The sequence below is a fragment of the Nerophis ophidion genome, unplaced genomic scaffold (assembly GCF_033978795.1).
Source record: "Nerophis ophidion isolate RoL-2023_Sa unplaced genomic scaffold, RoL_Noph_v1.0 HiC_scaffold_37, whole genome shotgun sequence".
In the NCBI taxonomy this organism is placed as follows: Eukaryota; Metazoa; Chordata; class Actinopteri; order Syngnathiformes; family Syngnathidae; genus Nerophis; species Nerophis ophidion.
Window position 1 is genome coordinate 965,910 of NW_026906959.1, and position 19,240 is coordinate 985,149.

Below are 19,240 nucleotides of genomic sequence, written 5' to 3' on the forward strand. Positions count from 1 at the left end.
CAAAGGAGTTAATTTATAAAAAAAAAAAACATAATTAACCACTTAAAATATTTTTTAGGATGTTGTTTTGCAATTGACGACAACACTTGTTTGTTTTTGTGACTGGGAAACACAATAAACAGTTTATTTTAAGAATGTATGCAAAGTAAATCTCTGTGGGATGATGTACAATATTGGCTTTTGTCTGACACTCCAAACTTTGACTGATATTGATGTTTTTGGGATGTTAAAAAAACAAAAAAAAACATAAAAATATTTAAAACACAATACTGGATTTATTTGATGTATCCACAAATGTAAGTTTGTAAAAAAAAAACATCCTTCCACAAACAATTCAGAGATTTTCTCTCACTTTTATATTGCATAAAGGTCTGGGGACATACATATAAAACAATCACAACACAATCATCATACACAATCATAATAAAGATAATGAATAAAATAGATTATAAAGACCCAAGAGATGATTGAAAAAGTCACACATTTTAAAATTGTATAAAAGACAACTGTTCAAATGATGTATAAAGTAAATAATAATATGCTTCCTGAAGTGGTCCAGAAGATGTTTCAGATGTGAACCAGTACATATGTATATCATATAAAGGTGATAATCTATGGGATTATTAACAATTACAAATACAAATAAGTAATAATTTTATATTTCAAACTATGTAATCTATAAATGTAAAGATCATATTAAACAGATTGTTACACAAACAACAATGTCACACATGTTATATGTGCCAATGTTTTTAGAAAGTCAAAATGAAAGTCTGGACAGTTTATTTCAAATCCTGCAGTTTCATTTGCTGCTGCTGTTCTCACCAGCACACTTGTGTTTCTTACACTGCTACTCAGAAGACAATCCATCCATCCATCCATTTCCTACCGCTTATCCCCCTTTGGGGTCGCGGGGGGAGCTGGTGCCTATCTCAGCTACAATCGGGCAGAAGGCAGTGTACACCCTGGACAAGTTGCCACTTCATGGCAGGGCCAACACAGATAGACAGACAACATTCACACTCACATTCACACACTAGGGACCATTCAGTGTTGCCAATCAACCTATCCCCAGGTGCATGTCTTTGGGGGTGGGAGGGGCCTATCCCCAGGTGCATGTCTTTGGAGGTGGGAGGGGCCTATCCCCAGGTGCATGTCTTTGGAGGTGGGAGGGGCCTATCCCCAGGTGCATGTCTTTGGAGATGGGAGGGGCCTATCCCCAGGTGTATGTCTTTGGAGGTGGGAGGGGCCTATCCCCAGGTGCATGTCTTTGGAGGTGGGAGGGGCCTATCCCCAGGTGCATGTCTTTGGAGGTGGGAGGGGCCTATCCCCAGGTGCATGTCTTTGGAGGTGGGAGGGGCCTATCCCCAGGTGCATGTCTTTGGAGTTGGGAGGAGCCTATCCCCAGGTGCATGTCTTGGGAAATGTCACGCTTGCCACTGACAGTTTGTGTTTTAGTTTCTCCTCTATGTGTTTAGAATATCCTGTCCTTAGTTCCTGTCAGCACTCTTATTTTAGTCCAGCTTCCTGTTTGTCTCCCTGTGTGCTGTTTTTCCCTCAGCTGCGGCTGATTGGCACCTGGCTACACCTGGCTACAATCAGCCCGCTCCTATTTTACCTGCTTTTTTCCTCCAGTCAGTGCTGGATTATTGTCGTTGCCACATGTCGCACTTGTCTTTGCTACCTGTCGTATCTTGTCTTGTCCCTGCAGCGTTGCTGTAAGCTATGTTTGATTGCAGTTTTTAGCTTACTGCCTTTTGTTCCCTGCTTCCAGTTTGTTTTCTAAGTACAAGTACGACTTCTGTTTTCCAAGCTAAATTTCCTTTTTGTTTTCTAGCTCCCATGCTAGCTCTCTTGGGTTGTTATCCTCCCATGTGGGTGCTTTTTGTTTGTACCCTTTGTTTGGTTTTGTTCTAGTATTTTATATTAAAACCATGTTTCCTTATTCAATGCCTGACTCCGTCTCCGCATCATGGGGTTCGTCAACAACAAACTTTGACAGGAAGTGGGAGGAAGCCGGAGTACCCAGAGGGAACCCACACATTCACGGGGAGGACCTGCAAACTTCACACAGAAAGATCCCGAGCCCGGGATTGAACACAGGACTACTCAGGACCTTTGTATTGTGAGGCAGACGCACTCACCCCTCTGCCACCGTGAAGCCTAGAAGAGAATCTTTCCCCACACACACTGCAACTCAACACTTACTTACCAGTGTGTATTCTCATGAGTCTTTTCAAAAGCAGACTTTGTATAAAACTTTTACAATATATGTATAATGTAGCCTGCATGTTACTTAAGTAAAGCACTGTACAAGTATTAAGTAAACAATGAATTATATAACTGGGCTAGATCAGAAGAAACTCAATTCAGCTCTAGGAATGGAGAGTAATGAAGACTGAACACAGGTTTTATGTTTAAATGGTACCAAATTATATTAAAGAATTATAGGGAAAATAAACAACAACAAAAAGACATGTAAATTGGAATGGCCATTCACATTTTCAACATAAATTACAGAACGTTCAATATTTACAATGTGATACAGTACTTGATTCAGTCCTTGTTTTTACCAAGAATGGTATAGGCGCAACACGACAGTTCATTAAACGACCTCGCAAAGTCCACGTTGTGGTGGCAGTGTCCAGAGGGGTTTTAGTGAAGGTAACGGGGTAAATGTGAAAGTTCAGGGAGGACAGAAATGAACACGTTGCGTTATGGAAAACCAAAGGGAAAAAACAGAGCGGCTGCTGAGGAGCCTCCTAGCCGCCTGGCTCGGTTGGGTGGATTCAGTTGGGTTGGTTCAGTTCCAGGCATAAAGCTTCAGACTCTAGTTCAGGCTCTAGCTTGCCATCCAACATGGCCAATTCCGCAGATAAATCCCACTTAAACACTCTCGCACGACGACCCACGGCTTCAGTAGTTGGCTCCTGCAGCAACGTCCCTCTCGCTCTTCCTGGAAGCAGCCCACTACTGGATTTTATGCTTCCCGCAATAGGTCACGTGACCGCGTGACGCAATGACGCACGCAAAGACACGAAAATAAATAGGATATTTAAGTAAAATTATATTTAAATAGAAATATATTTAATTAGAAATAATATTCAATGGGGTTTTGAGAGGATATTTAAATACAATTATTTAAATAGGAAGATTTAATTACAAAGAATATTCAATGGGGTTTTAAAAGGATATTTAAATGAGGATATTTAATGGGGTTTTGTCACCCAGGTTACAATAAGGTATGTCTTCAGTGTGTGTTCTCATGGCTACTTTCAATGTGCTTTTTCACACAAACGCTTTAACACATTCTGAGCAGGAAAAAGGTTTTTCTCCAGTGTGTGTTCTCATGTGTACTTTCAAAGTGCTTCATTGTACAAAAGCTTCACCACATTCTTAACAGTGAAAAGGTTTTTTATTCATTGTGTATTCTCATATGTGCTTTGAAATGGTCCCTTCGGGTAAAATCTTTACCGCAGATTGAACATAAAAATGTTTTTTCTCCAGTGTGTATTCTCATGTGTGCTTTGAAATGGTCACTTTGAGTAAAAGCTTTACCACACATTGAACATGAAAAAGGTTTTTCTCCTGTGTGTCTTCTAATGTGTGCTTTGAAAAGGTGCCTTTGAGTAAATCCTTTACCACAGATTGAACATGAAAAAGGTTTTTCTCCAGTGTGTGTTTTTGTGTGGTTTACCAAATGTCCCTTCTGGGAGAATCCTTTGCCACAAACTGAGCATATGAATGGTTTTTCTCCAGTGTGTATTCTCATGTGTCTTTTTAACTCTGCTTTTCGCGCAAATCTTTTACAGCATTCTGAGCAAGTAAAGGGTTTTTCTCCAGTGTGTATTCTCTTGTGTGTGTTCAAATGTTGCCTATGAGTAAAATCGTTACCGCAGATTGAACATGAAAAAGGTTTTTCTCCAGTGTGTGTTCTCATGTGTCTTTTCAAATCGTACCTCTGAGTAAAATCTTTACCGCAGATTGAACATGAAAAAGGTTTTTCTCCAGTGTGTGTTCTCATGTGTCTTTTCAACTTACTAGGAGATTTAAAAGTTTTGTGACAGTGAGAAGATGTGAAGTGAGTGTTGTCAGTGTGACATGTCTTATCATCTTTAGAGTCTTCATCATCAGTGTCAGGAGAGTGTGACGTTGTGTCCTCACTATCTGATAGTGGAGCTAAGAGCTTGTCTGCTTGTGATCCTCCACAGTGGTCTCCATCAGCTTCTGTTGTCATGTGTTGTGTTGAGCTGCTGCTTGGAGGCTCCCCCCCTCCCCTCTCCTCACTTTCACCTTTCACCTCATCATCTTCACTCTTCACAGGGACACCAGTCACTGGCATCTTGGTGACATCAACCTCCTCCAGTCCTTCAAGATGCTCTCCCTGCTGACTGATGCTGTGTTCTTCCTCTTCCTCTTGAATGTGAGGGGTCAGTGGATCCACCGCTTCCTTTTTAAAATGGGGTGTCTGTGGGTCCTCCTCTTCCTCTTTAAAAATGGGGGTCAGTAGGTATTCCTCTTCCTTCTTAATGTGGAAGGGCTGTGGCTCCTCCGTTCGCATCCTGAAGCTCCATTTCTGTTGCTCAGGGTGAAGATGTTCTTCACAGACATCTGCAAGACAAACACAGCATCTCTGCTCAGTCACACAACGCATTCAGTACTTTTACATGCACTTAGGAAAAACAAGTTATTGTAAGAACTGTCTTGAAATCTCAGTGACGCACAAACACGCTGCTCTTAACAACATTATTCACAGGAAAAGAAAAACAAACCAGGACAACAGGACTTTTTACTGTGGATCGACGATATGGTTTAAATTAGATTTTGCGATTAAATTATTTCATATAGAATTACTAATAGAACTATCTTAAAACAGGTTACACAGGCTCCTAATTTAGTTGCTGAAATATGCAGTGAAATAATACATAATTTCCAGTATTTTTTTTCCTCGAATAAAGTAACCAGATATGTCTCCCGGCTGGCCTGGGAACGCCTCGGGATCCCCCGGGAAGAGCTAGACGAAGTGGCTGGAGATAGGGAAGTCTGGGCTTCCCTGCTTAGGCTGCTACCCCCGCGACCCGACCTCGGATAAGCGGAAGATGATGGATAGATGGATGGATGGATGGATGGGTTCGATAAAATAATACAATTAGAAATTACACAATATGTTACTGCATATGTCAGCTGCCAAATTAGGAGCATTTTTTAACCCGCTTTGAAATTATTCTATTATCAATCATATAAAAAAATTATATATTGTGACATATATTGTTATTAGGATATAGATTTGAGGTCATATCGCCCATACCAAACATTGTTTCCCCGAGTCATTTTGTTTGGCCCACCAAATATATGTATTTTTTATATTCTTCAGATGTGTGTGTATGTTTAAAATGTTGTACTACTGTTCTACATCACGTGGAAGTGTCATGTCATGGGGATGGTGTGCTTTTAACTAAGGATGTGACGATGAACATGATTCTTACACATGTGTGTACTTCATGTGTATATGAATGTACTTTCCCTTGTGTGCTTAGTTTGACTGTAACTTCATAGTGGATAATATCTATAAACAACCTCAATTGTTTTACATCTTTAATTTGAAGGACTGTTTACTTATCTGACAAACTCAAAGGAAACTGCACTTTTTTAAAATGTGGCCTGTCATTCATAATCCTTATGTGAGACATATTTTTTAAATATTTATGAATTCTAATTAGTAAATAAACATGAGCAGAAATCAGCTAACATTGGAGTCAATGGGAGCTCCTCTATTAGACCCACAAAGTCCTCCAAAAAACATCCAAAAACTGCCAACTATACTCATTTTACATTTTGTGACCTGAATATTAACCAAGTATTAGTGATATTGTTATTATAAGCGCTAACGTTAAAGGCCTACTGAACCCCACTACTAGCGACCACGCAGTCTGATAGTTTATATATCAATGATGAAATATTAACATTGCAACACATGCCAATACGCCCGCTTTAGTTTACTAAATTACAATTTTAAATTTCCCGCGGAGTTTCTTGTTGAAAACGTCGCGGAATGATGACGCGTGCGCGTGACGTCCCGGGTTGGAGGGGACATATTAGCGCAGCACCATTTGCGGGCTGAAAGTCGTCTCTTTTCATCACGCAATTAAACAGTATTCTGGACATCTGTGTTGCTGAATCTTTTGCAATTTGTTCAATTAATAATGGAGAAGTCACAGTAGAAAGATGGAGGTGGGAAGCTTTAGCCTTTAGCCACACAAACACACGGCTTTACTATGGATCAGAACGGTCAAGCGAACATGGATCCCGACCACTTGTCAACCGGCAGGTTTCGCTGAGAAAATTGTGATAAAAACTCTCCTCTTACTGTAGATCAGCTGAGCTTGCGCCGTCCATGCAGCTGCCGTCAACTTCCCTCAGAGCCTGACGTCAAGACACCCGTGGACACACCCCTCCGACTATCAGGTACTATTTAACTCACTAAAACACTAGCAACACAATAGAAAGATAAGGGATTTCCCAGAATTATCCTAGTAAATGTGTCTAAAAACATCTGAATCCATCCCAATGCAATCGCCTTTTATTTTAACTTATTTTTTATTTATTTTTTTCTAGTCCCTCGCTATCAATATCATCATTCACGAATCTTTCATCCTCGCTCAAATTAACGGGGAAATTGTCGTTTTCTCGGTCCGAACTGCTCTTGCTGCTGGAGGCTCCCATTAAAAACAATGTGAGGACGCGAGGAGCCCTCACACTTGTGACATCATCGTCTGCGACTTCCGGTAAAGGCAAGGCTTTTTTGTCAGCACCAAAAGTTGCAAACTTTATCGTCAATGTTCTCTACTAAATCCTTTCAGCAAAAATACGGCAATATCGCGAAATGATCAAGTATGAAACATAGAATGGACCTGCTATCCCCATTTAAATAAGAAAATTTCATTTCAGTAGGCCTTTAAGATGTTAAAGGCCTCTATTCTGCTTTGAAAGCAGAATAGAGCGGCTACCAATGACTCAATTGCTCAAGGTTTATTTTCTATTTAGGATGCATTAACCATCGACCTACTCAGTGGCCTTTTGGTTAGAGAGTCTGCCCTGAGACTGGAAAGTCATGAGTTGAAACCCTGGCCGAGTCATACCAAAGACTATAAAAATGGGACCCATTGCCTCCTTGCTTGGCACTCAGCATCAAGGGTTGGGGGTTAAATCACCAAATGTTTCCTGAGCGCGGCCATCGAGGAGCTTTTAACTACCTCGGCGACCTCGGCCCAAGAAATAGGAGAGCCCACCACAGATTTTCCAGGAACTGCTTCCTCATACGAAGATGTGTTGGTGGGATTGAAGAGGTCTTCGAAGTATTCCCTCCACTGATTAACAACAGCCGCAGTAGAGGTCAGCAGCAAACCATCCTCACCATACAGTGACAGTGTACTGCTTCCCACCCTGAAGCGGCGGATGGTGGACCAGAATTGCTTCGAAGCCGCCCGGAACTCGTTTTCCATGGCTTCCCCAAACTCCTCCCATGTCCGTGTTTTTGCCTCCGCGACCGCTGAAGCCGCACTTCGCTTGGCCAGTCGGTACCTGTCCACTGCTTCTGGAGTCCCATGAACCAAAAGGACCCGATAGGACTCTTTATTCAGCTTGATGGAATCCCTCACTGCTGGTGTACACCAGCGGGTTCTAGGATTACCGCCACGACAGGAACCAACCACCTTGCGGCCACAGCTCCAATCAGCCGCCTCCACAATAGAGGCACGGAATATGGTCCACTCGGACTCAATATCCACTGCCTCCCTCGTGACATGTTCAAAGTTCTTCCAGAGGTGGGAATTGAAACTCTCTCTGACAGGAAACTCTTCTAGGCGTTCCCAGCAGACCCTCACAATCTCACCACAAGGTGGTGATTGGTAGAAAGCTCTGCCCCTTTCTTCACCAGAGTGTCCAAAACATGAGGCCGCAAATCCGATGACACAACTACAAAGTCAATCATGGAACTGCGGCCGAGGATGTCCTGGTGCCAAGTGCACATATGGACACCCTTATGTTTGAACATGGTGTTTGTCATGGACAATCCGTGACAATCCGATAACAAAGCACCACTTGGGTTCAGATCCGGGAGACCATTTTTCCCAAGCACGCCTCTCCAGGTTTCACTGTCGTTGCCAACATGAGCGTTGAAGTTCCCCAGCAGAACAAGGGAATCAGCGAGGGAGCACTCTCCAGTATTCCCTCAAGGGAATCCAAAAAGAGTGGGTACTCTGAGCTGCTGTTTGGTGGCTAAGCACAAACAACAGTCAGGACCCGTCCCCCCACCCGAAGCCATGATGTTGTGTGCCAGGCTTCACTAATATAAGAGTAGCTATCAGCTGGCAACAACCCTTGACTAGATAAGGTGAGTGCATTATCATCACAAAACTGTATTAGGTGTCTTGCATTATCAGAGCTGCCATCAGAAATATCAGCATTCCAGTCACCGACCACATAAATACACGTACAGTGATTATCCTGTATAAAAGAATTAATAAAAGCAAGTTTAAACATGGATTCATCCTCATTGTCTTTACATTCATACGGAGTGTACACATTGAGAACAATAAACTCCCTATTGTCGGACTTATACTGAACAGCAATACACTTCGAGCCTAATAACACTAATAACTGCATCGTGCTTTTTGTGCCAGAGCACAGCAACACCTCCCGCTATCCTCCCTCATACAATTCCCATTATTAATATAATTCAACAGCCCCAGGTCTAGTTTTGGGAGGAATGTCTTTTGTAAGCCTAACATGTCAAAGTGGAGCAGCAGGTTGTCAACAACTACACGCCGAGCCCGGTCCCCGGCGCTGGATATTAGATTTTTGTTTTCTCTTTGGCCTCAGTCTGGATCCCCTCTCCAGGGTCCCAGGCTTAGACTGATTTTTTTTTCTCACCTCTCCTCCTTTTTACCAGTTTCTCACCTTTTTTTTAAGGGGCGGCGGAAGTTGGCAGACCTGTTCTGTCTCCCTGTAATGTTTGTCTGCTCTTGAATGGGATTGTGCTGAAAATCTTAAATTCTCCTCTGAGATTATTAAAGTGTTTCTGATTCTGATTGTGTTTCTATCAGCCATCTTCAAACATAATTAACTTTCCGGTACAATTTCTTAAATTTTGATTCGCCGAAAGTTTTATCAGTCACAAATACTGCCTCAGTTTGCAATCGGACAACTTTACCGCGAGGAGGCTATTGGAAGAAAGACTTTAGAAAGACAAGACAACTTTGCTAATTAGTACTAATAAACTAGATTAATTGAGACATTGCTGGACAGCAGAGAAGTAACTAAATCCAAACAAACGTTGAAATTATTTTTTTAAGATATCTGGCTTGTATTTTAAGTAGGGATATAAATCCTTAGAAATGTATCGATATGATACCCTAATCGATACCAGTATTTGTCGGTACTTTTTTTGGTACTACATGTCATTTGTGGAAATAAAAAAGTGGAAAAAGTCATTTTAAATAGCATTCCTACTAGCACAAGAGGTTGAACACCTCCAACATGATGTTCTGTAACATCTCAGAGCAGGGAAGTCTTTTATCAGCAGCTGTTTATTTGAAGTCTTAAAGAAGTCAACTATGTGTGCAGTGCAAGGTAAAATGCAGTTATGTCATCTTCTTCTCAATAACACACACATCAAACTTTGGTTGCTTCCTTATTTGTCATCATTCAAAGCTGATTGTAATGTGTAGCAGCGGCAGCTGAACTCAATGTGACAACGTGTCATAGTTACCTCAGTCAGCTGGAATTAAAAATACAAATAGTTGTGTCTTTAATCCAGAATTTTCACGGTCCTCATGGACGACATAATTAGGAACCAGTATTAATTAAAAAAATGGTACCTGGTGTACATCCATAATCTTCACCACTAAACCTTTGAAATATGCTGACATATGTGCTGCTAAGGTAAATAAACAGTAGCCATATTGAATGTTTGCCTTCATTTGACCACGTGAGGTAAGGAGGACGGCCTCTAGGTCACATGGTTACACCCCAGCAATTACACTGTTGATGATTGATGAGCATTCATATTTAAATGGTGGTGTTAAAAAGCAAATATATCTCCCATCTTTAGTGATAAATGTGTCCCCCGGATGAACATGTGTCACAAACATTGTATTAGATGATATGTGGATGTTGTGCTTACTTGGACTGTGATGAAGCTGTGAGGACTCAGGTGGTTTGTCTTCATGCTCTTCAGTCTTCACAGAGACAACAGTCAGTGGAAACTTGCTGACATCAGCCTCCTCCTGCCCCACAGGACACTCTCCCTCCTCTTCCTCTTTGAAATAAGAGGGCTGTGGCTCATCTTTGTCCCCTTTAAAATGTGAGGGCTGTGGATACTCTAAAGTGAAACTGTCCCCCTGCAGATGAGGGAGACATTCTTCTTGGTGTCCAATCAGCTGATGGATGTCTACAAGACACAAACAAAACACATTTTAACTCCTACATGTTAAATATTAAATTGTACATGACATATAGGGCTGTGGCTATTGAAAATGTTATTAATCAAGTGTTCTAATGGAAATGTTTCCAATTAGTTGAGTAACTGGAAAAAACAGTGTTGCTTGGTTAAAGACAAATTTAAGCGACTATAAAACATTTCACTTAATAATGAACGGCCAATTGGTTTGAGATGGTATGAGATCAAGATGTCATCTTTAGATCAGGCTTTGTTTTTTTTACAATCACAGACACATTAGAAAGTTAAATTAGCAATGATTGTCACACACACACTAGGTGTGGGGAGATTATTTCCTGCATTTGGCCCATCACCCTTGATCACACCCTGGGAGGTGAGGGGAGCAGTGAGCAGCAGCGGTGGCCATGCCTGGGAATAACTTTTATGGTGATTAAACCCCGATTACAACCCTTGATGCTGAGTGCAAGGCAGAGAAGTAATGGTCCCATTTTTATAGTCTTTGGTATGACTGGGTTGGGGTTTGAACTCACAACCTACCCATCTCAGGGAGGGTGCACCGACATGAAGGAAATAGCAGGTCAGTATGCTTTGACACACATATATAACTTGTCAAACCTGCCAGCTAGCAGGCTAGGTTTACAGCGTCAGTCACCATGGTAACTGACTCTGACTTTGTCTTACCTCTCTTATTTTTGGAGGTAAAACTCTCGAGCTTTACATACTCAGGACTTTGCACTTAACCTGCTCTCTGGAATATTCCCCCGGTGACTGTGTGAGTTTTGTGTAAACATGTTGATACACATTGTTACAAACATCAACCTCTCATAAATATTGTGTGTCTGGCACTGTCTCCTTCTTATGAACAACATAAAACAATTAGTGCATCATACTCACATGACAATTCATCTTCCTATAGACAATCTATTTAAGAATAGTGTTAATAATGAAATATAAAGTTAGTAAAGATGTGAGAGTAAGAAGTAAACAAACCTGTTCTGTGTAACACAACTTGATGTTTTTCATGTTGTCGCTCCTTCTCCTCTTTTGTTGGACAAAGTTCCTCCTCGTACTCTGCTATGGTTCTTTGGCACATTTTCACACAATCACAACACTTTACACTCACACTTGATCTCTACTTAGTGATGTGTTTTGATCACTTCCGCCTCTCTTTGTTAGCAGCTAACAAGCTAAGCTAACTAGCAGGCTAAGCTAGCTCGAGAAGCATCAAAGTGCGCTCAGACTAATATAACCGGATGCAAACAGTTATTAACGATGTTTACTCTATTTACTAGAGTGTAATAAAGGACATATATGTGTACATGGAGGCATAGATTAAGAACACTGAACTGTGACGACTGCAATAACGTCTTCACCGTCAGACGCCATCTTGCTTTATCCTCGCCGTGTTTGGTTCGCGCGCAGTGTTGTCAGATCTCGCGAGAGAAACAAGTAACCAGCTCTTTTCCAAATCTCGCGAGAGAAATAAGTACAACCAGTTTCCCACAACGGTAAAACTATTTTATTATATACTATTTATTTATTGTGAAAATAAAAGTAAACCTGTCAATTTCAAAATTTCTAAACAAAGACATACAACTTATTTTCGTAAAAATATTCAAATATTTAACAATGTATTGGAATCTAATTTTCCTAGTAGACATAACAGTTTGACAGCATTCTCGAATGGAACATTCTGGAGAACCATCCTGGATTTATTTGGATAGAAATGAATTACAAAGGTAAACTTTTGAATGATTTAACTTCATTTGTGATGATTTATCTCTTATGGTCAGTCCATTTTTTCCCAAATTTAATTTGAGGGAAGTTGTCACCACCTGCTGCCACCTAGTGGTTTGTATTGTCAGTTTTCCTCTTTTAGTGCAGTTGATCTTGTTCTTACATTTCTCCTTCCTCCTAAAGTCCCTGTGTTGCCTTTGTGGGCGGAGTTGTGGGACGTGCACAGCTGCTTCCAATTGACCCTGGTGCTACTTAAGCAGCACATTGACAGCTGGATAGCACTCGGTGAATCCGCTCCACGCCAGTTGATTCTATGCTTTGAGTATTTTGCTACCTTGGCCATTCCCAGTGCCATCCATCTTGGTGTTGTTTTGTAGTGTGCACGTCTTGTAACTCCAAACCAAGTTTAGTTCATTTTTGTATATATGTATCTTTTGTTATTTTGTCCACAATACACATTTTGTCTTCTTTCGCACCGTCGCTTTTTGTTTCCTCCTGTTTGGATTGTTTTTGTGAGTAGATTTCCGCAGTAAAAAATGTGTTTTACTCAGCGTCCTGCACATCCTTTGGTTCCTCTTTGCAGTGTTGAACAGCACTCTGACAGAAGGAGTTTCTCCAAAACACAACACCCTTTGGCGGACAAGTTTGTGATTAAATGCTGTACATAAAAAATGAAAGGGACAAGCGGTAGAAACAATGGATGGATTGACTTTTATTGACTTTTCCCTAACAATCCAAACTTCCCCATGTTTTCTGAAATTGATAATGTTTGAGGGATTCTAAAAAAGGGGGAACAAAATCATAAACACCTTTTTTTTTTAAATTGTCGTGTAGTTTTTAAAAAAAAAAAAGAAATGTAGATTATTAAAAACAAAAATATCCTTCATAACCTTCCACATATAATGTTGCCATTTTCTGTAATCTACATATTGCATAAAGGGGACATACATATAAAACAATATTCATATTACAAAAGAGAGTAATAAAGATAATTAAAAGAATGGATTATTGAGACCCAACAAATGATTCATAAAGTCACAGATTTTAAAAGTAAATGATCTTGTATAAAAGACAACTGCTGAAAATGTATAAAGTAAATAATAATATGCTTCCAGAAGTGGTCCAGAAGATGTTTCAAGTGTGAACCACTAAATTTGAATTAAGAGGGATTTATGTGTATTCAAAAGCAAAGGTATGAACACATGTAAAACAAATATGTACATCATATAAAGGAGTTACTCTACAACATCATTAAAAATCAAACATGATTTCTGAATATATCTATACACATAAAAAGTATTCGTAACATGTTTTGTCCTGTTTATTCTCACCATTACAGTCAAAGTGTTGTGTTCATTTTTAAATAAAAGTACACAATGTTGTATATTAAAACATGTACTTGACTGAAAAAAGCAATAATCTGAAATATCTAATCTATAAATGTTAGAATCTATGTGCTGATGTTGTTACAAAGTCGAAGTTAAGATTTGACAGTTTATTTCAAATCCTGCAGTTTAATTTGCTGCTGCTGTTCTCACCAGCACACTTGTGTTTCTTACACTGCTACTTAGAAGACAATCTTTCACCACACACACTGCAACTCAACACTTTCTCTCCTGGGTGTCTTCTCATGAGTCTATTCAAAATACGGACTTTGTATACAACTTTTACAACACACTGAACATGTTTAAGGTTTGTCTGCAGTGTGTCTTGTCATGTGTGCTTTGAAATGGTGCATTTGAGTAAAATCTTTACTGCAGATTGAACATGAAAAAGGTTTTTCTCCAGTGTGTATTCTCATGTGTCTTTTCAAATGCATACTTTGTATAAAACTTCTACAACATACTGAACAAGTATAAGGTTTTTCACCAGTGTGTGTACTCATGTGTATTTTCAAGTAGTTCTTTCGAGCAAAATATTTACCGCATATTGAACATGAAAAGGTTGTTCTCCAGTGTGTATTCTCATGTGTTTTTTGAAATGGTCCCTTCGAGTAAAATCTTTACCGCAGATTGAACATGAAAAAGGTTTTTCTCCAGTGTGTGATCTCATATGTACATTTAAATGTTCATTTCTTACAAAACTTTTACCACATTCTGAGCAGGAAAACGGTTTTTCTCCTGTGTGTGTTCTCATGTGTACTTTTAAACTTTGATTTTTTCCAAAACTTTTACCACATTCTGAGCAGGAAAAAGGTTTTTCTCCAGTGTGTATTCTCATGTGTATTTTCAAAATGTATCTTTGAGTAAAATCTTTACCGCAGATCGAACACAAAAAATGTCTTTCTCCAGTGTGTGTTCTCATGTGTAATTTCAGACGACAATGGTATTTAAAAGTTTTGTGAGAGTGAGAAGATGTGAAGTGAGTGTTGTCAGTGTGACATGTCTTATCATCTTTAGAGTCTTCATCATCAGTGTCAGGAGAGTGTGACGTTGTGTCCTCACTATCTGATAGTGGAGCTAAGAGCTTGTCTGCTTGTGATCCTCCACAGTGGTCTCCATCAGCTTCTGTTGTCATGTGTTGTGTTGAGCTGCTGCTTGGAGGCTCCCCCCCTCCCCTCTCCTCACTTTCACCTTTCACCTCATCATCTTCACTCTTCACAGGGACACCAGTCACTGGCATCTTGGTGACATCAACCTCCTCCAGTCCTTCAAGACACTCTCCCTGCTGACTGATGCTGTGTTCCTCCTCTTCCTCTTTAATGTGAGGGGTCAGTGGGTCCTCCTCTTCCGCCTTAATGTGAGGGCTCGGTGGATCCATCGCTTCCTTTTTAAAATGTGGTGTCAGTGGTTCCTCCATCTCCTCTTTAAAATGGGGGATTAGTGGGTGTTCCTCTTCATTTTTAAAATGGGGGATCAGTGGGTATTCCTTTTCCTTCTTAATGAGGTTGTGCTGTGGCTCCTCCGTCTGCATCCTGAAGCTCCACTTCTGTTGCTCAGGGTGAAGATGTTCTTCACAGACGTCTGCAAGACAAACACAAGTTTGAGAAACATCCATATCTGCTCAGTCACATAATGCATTAAGTACTTTGACATGCACTTAGGAAAAACAAAATATTGTATCAACTGTCTTGAAATCTCAGTGATGCACAAACACGTTACTCTTTACAACATTTTTCACAGGAAAATAAAAACCAACTAGAACAACAGGACTTTTTACTATGGATAAACGATTTGATTTAAAATTGATTTTACGATATATTATTTCATATTGAATTACTAACAGAACCATTTTAAAACAGGCTACACAGGCTCCTAATTTAGTTGTTGAAATATGCAGTAAAATATTACATCATTTCCAGTATTATTTTCTCAAATAAAGTAACCAGATATTAACAGTAAATAAACAAGTACATTAAAAATATTTTTTTCAACAAAATAATACAATTATAAATGATACAATATGTTACTGCATATGTCAGCTGCCAAATTAGGAGCTTTTGTAACCCACTTTAAAATTCTTCTAGTATCAATTATACACCAAATTATATATTGTGACATATATTGTTATTAGGATATAGATTTGAGGTCATATCGCCCATACCAAACATTGGTTCGCCAAGACATTTTGTTTGGCCCACCAAATATATTTAATTTTAATATTCTTCAGATGTGTGTGTATGTTTAAAATGTGGGACTACTGTTCTACATCACGTGGAAGTGTCATGTCATGGGGATGGTGTGCTTTCAACTAAGGGTGTGACGATACGGTCAGCTCACCAAAGGATACTCGATATTGGCTTTAGGAGAACAAGACAATATTTTGGTGGTTAACATGATTCTTACACGTGTGTGTACTTCATGTGTATATGAATGTACTTTCCCTTGTGTGCTTAGTTTTACTGTAACTTCATAGTGGATAATATCTATAAACAACCTCAATTGTTTTACATCTTTAATTTGAAGGACTGTTTACTTATCTGACAAATTCAAAGGAAACTGCACTTTTTAAAATGTTGCCTATCATTCACAATCCTTATGTAAGACATATGTTTTAAACTTTTATAAATTTAATTATTAAATAAACGTGAGCAAAAATCAGCTAACATTGGAGTCAATGGGAGCTCCTCTATTTGACCCACAAAGTCCTCCAAAAAAATTGCCAACAATACTCCATTTACATTTTGTGACCTGAATATTAACCAAGTATTAGTGATATTGTTATTATAAGCGCTAACACTAAGGACCTACTTTTAGCGGCGCATTGATCACAGAAGTAACTAGCTTATGCTGCTATATTGACATACTGAGCTGCTTCCTCACCTCTAAGATGGTGAAAGCTAATTCTAGAATATAAATCATGCTTCTCACTTATGTAGTAGAAGGTTGTGGACATAAACCGAGAACTTGGTCAACACTGACATCCAACTTAGACCTGGAGATGGCTAGAAAGATTAAGTAATATGCTCTTTTGCACCCACCCTTTTTAACCGTTTGCGATGATTAATTCTTCATCTAAACGGGAAGATATGAACATCCCATCAGTCGGCATCCCAGTGAAAGCAGACATTGTATGTGTGGAGAGACACAGCCGACGGGCCGACAATGGGCGGAAAGCAGTAGCGCGGGCCCACCTGGAGGCCAGGAGGCGGGGCATGCGGCGGCGAGGAGAGGCATGACACACGCGAAGCGACACTGCAGCGGCAATCTGAGCCAGGTGCGTATATTACACACCTGCTTACAATCTGTCTATCTGCTGCTAGAGTACAAAAAGGGCGAGGGAGGAACGAGCGGGAGAGCAGCACGGAGGAGGAAACAACGGCCAGCAGATGAAGAGCGCAACGACCCACACCGAGAGAGCGATGACGCACCCCTGCAGTGGACGCAAGCCCCGGACGCTGTTTAATATAGATTAGAATAGGCCGTGCAACTAATCATATGTCCTGAGTTCCAGTTGAAAGTGGGTGCAAGTTCATGCTCACGCACACACACTCTTATCGCCCACATTCTTCACACTTTTTACGTGGCTTCTTGGCCGAGGTCTGAAGGACAACACCAGATATGAAGTCAGAGTCCAGGGGGAAAAAAAGCACCAGTCAATATCGCACAGAAGGAACCTTCCTGGTGTTACCTGACGGCACGACCACCGAGCTGCGACACCACTACAAAGGCTCCTCTGTGCTCGTGCTCGTACCACCTGGCTTGGTAGCCTCGTACCCGCCTACCAAGCCAAAGACTTAGGTCCAATGATGAAACAGGGCGTAACTGCTGCTGATTGGACCGACACGCAGATACCACATTTTCAAAATTCCCCGTTGTCAATTAAAAACATAGCTATGGGCTGCACTTTGGACACACCTGCTGTAAGCTACAAGGAGCGAGCAGCTACACAACAGCTAAGCTAAAACAGCACTTTTAAGCATATCAAATAATTATAGTTGCTTAATACGTACACAAAGTCTCCAAAACAAAAGTCTGATAGCAAGTATCCAGTAACAAACAAGTCTGCGTTAGCCAACATTCTGCGCCATGAGCTTGACTTCATGAATTATTGTGGCCAGCAGGTGTTGTGAAAGATCAAATAAAGCAATTGCAAAAGCATCCGTCACAAGGTGAGTTTTTTTTTTTTTTTTTTTGTCAATATGTAGAAGCATCCTCAGCCTTCCCGGGAAGGTCCATTCAGGTGTACTGGAGAGGAGTTTATGCCGCATAGTCGAACCTCAAATTTAGGAGGAACAGTGTGGTTTTCATCCTGGTCGTGGAACTGTGGACCAGCTCTATACTCTGGGCAGGGTTGTTGAGGGTGCATGGGAGTTTGCCCAACCAGTCTACATGTGCTTTGTGGACTTGGAGAAGGCATTCAACCGTGTCCCTCGGCAAGTCCTGTGGGGAGTGCTCAGGGAGTATGGGGTATCGGACTGTCTGATTGTGGCGGTCCGCTCCCTGTACGATCAGTGTCAGAACTTGGTCCGCATTGCCGGCAGTAAGTCGGACACTTTTCCAGTGAGGGTTGGACTCCGCCAAAGCGCCGATTCTGTTCATAACTTTTATGGACAGAATTTCTAGGCGCAGTCAAGGCGTTGAGGGGATCCGGTTTGGTGGCTGCACGATTAGGTCTCTTCATCTGGCCAGGAACTTTAGCTCTAACTGGATCGGTTTGCAACAGAGTGTGAAGCGACTGGGATGAGAATCAGCACCTCCAAATCCGAGTTCAAGGTTCTCGTACAGAAAAGGGTGGGGTGTCATCTCCGGGTTGGGGAGGAGACCCTGCCCCAAGTGGAGGAGTTCAAGTACCTCAGAGTCTTGTTCACAAGCGAGGGAAGAGTGGATCGTGAGATCGACAGGCGGATCGGTGCGGCGTCTTCAGTAATGTGGACGCTGTATCGATCCGTTGTGGTGAAGAAGGAGCTGAGCCGGAAGGCAAAGCTCTCAATTTACCGGTCGATCTACGTTCCCATCCTCACCTATGGTCATGAGCTTTGGGTCATGACCGAAAGGATAAGATCACGGGTACAAGTGTCCGAAGCGGTCTGTTTATTTCAAGTGTTAGTTTTCCCTTATTAGCTCTTGTGTTATTTATTTGACCCTATATTTGTTCCCACTACCGCACCTTTAGTTGGAGTCTTTGATCTTGTTATACGCAAATATAATGACAATCAAGTCTATTCTATTTTAAATGAGTTTCCTCTGCCGTGTGGCTGGTCTCTCCCTTAGAGATAGGGTGAGAAGCTCTGTCATCTGGGAGGAACTCAAAGTAAAGCCGCTGCTCCTCCACATCGAGAACAGCCAGATAAGGTGGTTCAGGCATCTGGTCAGGATGCCACCCGAACGCCTCCCTAGGGAGGTGTTTAGCGCACGTCCGACCGGTAGGAGGCAACGAGGAAGACCCAGGAAACGTTGAATAGACTATGTCTCCTGGCTGGACTGGGAACGCCTTGGGATCCCCCGGGAAGAGCTGGATGAAGTGGCTGGGGAGAGGAAAGTCTGGGGTTCCCTGCTTAGGCTGCTGCCCCCGCGACCCGACCTCAGATAAGCAGAAGAAGATGGATGGAAGGCTGGATGTGTAACACAACTTGATGTTTCTTGAAAACAGCGTCCAGTAGTT

General features: G+C 41.2%; 1 protein-coding gene across 1 annotated transcript; it reads right to left on the reverse strand.

Moving 5' to 3' along the window:
- Positions 1 to 1,901: 1,901 nt before the first annotated feature.
- On the reverse strand, positions 1,902 to 10,446 carry LOC133546692 (gastrula zinc finger protein XlCGF8.2DB-like). Its single transcript, XM_061892488.1, has 2 exons — positions 10,184 to 10,446; positions 1,902 to 4,611 (listed from the first exon to the last, which is right to left on the reverse strand). The coding sequence occupies exon 2, from the start codon at positions 4,559 to 4,561 to the stop codon at positions 3,416 to 3,418; it is 1,146 nt and encodes a 381-aa protein (XP_061748472.1). The 5' UTR covers positions 4,562 to 4,611; positions 10,184 to 10,446; the 3' UTR covers positions 1,902 to 3,415.
- Between the last annotated feature and the right edge of the window lie 8,794 nt (positions 10,447 to 19,240).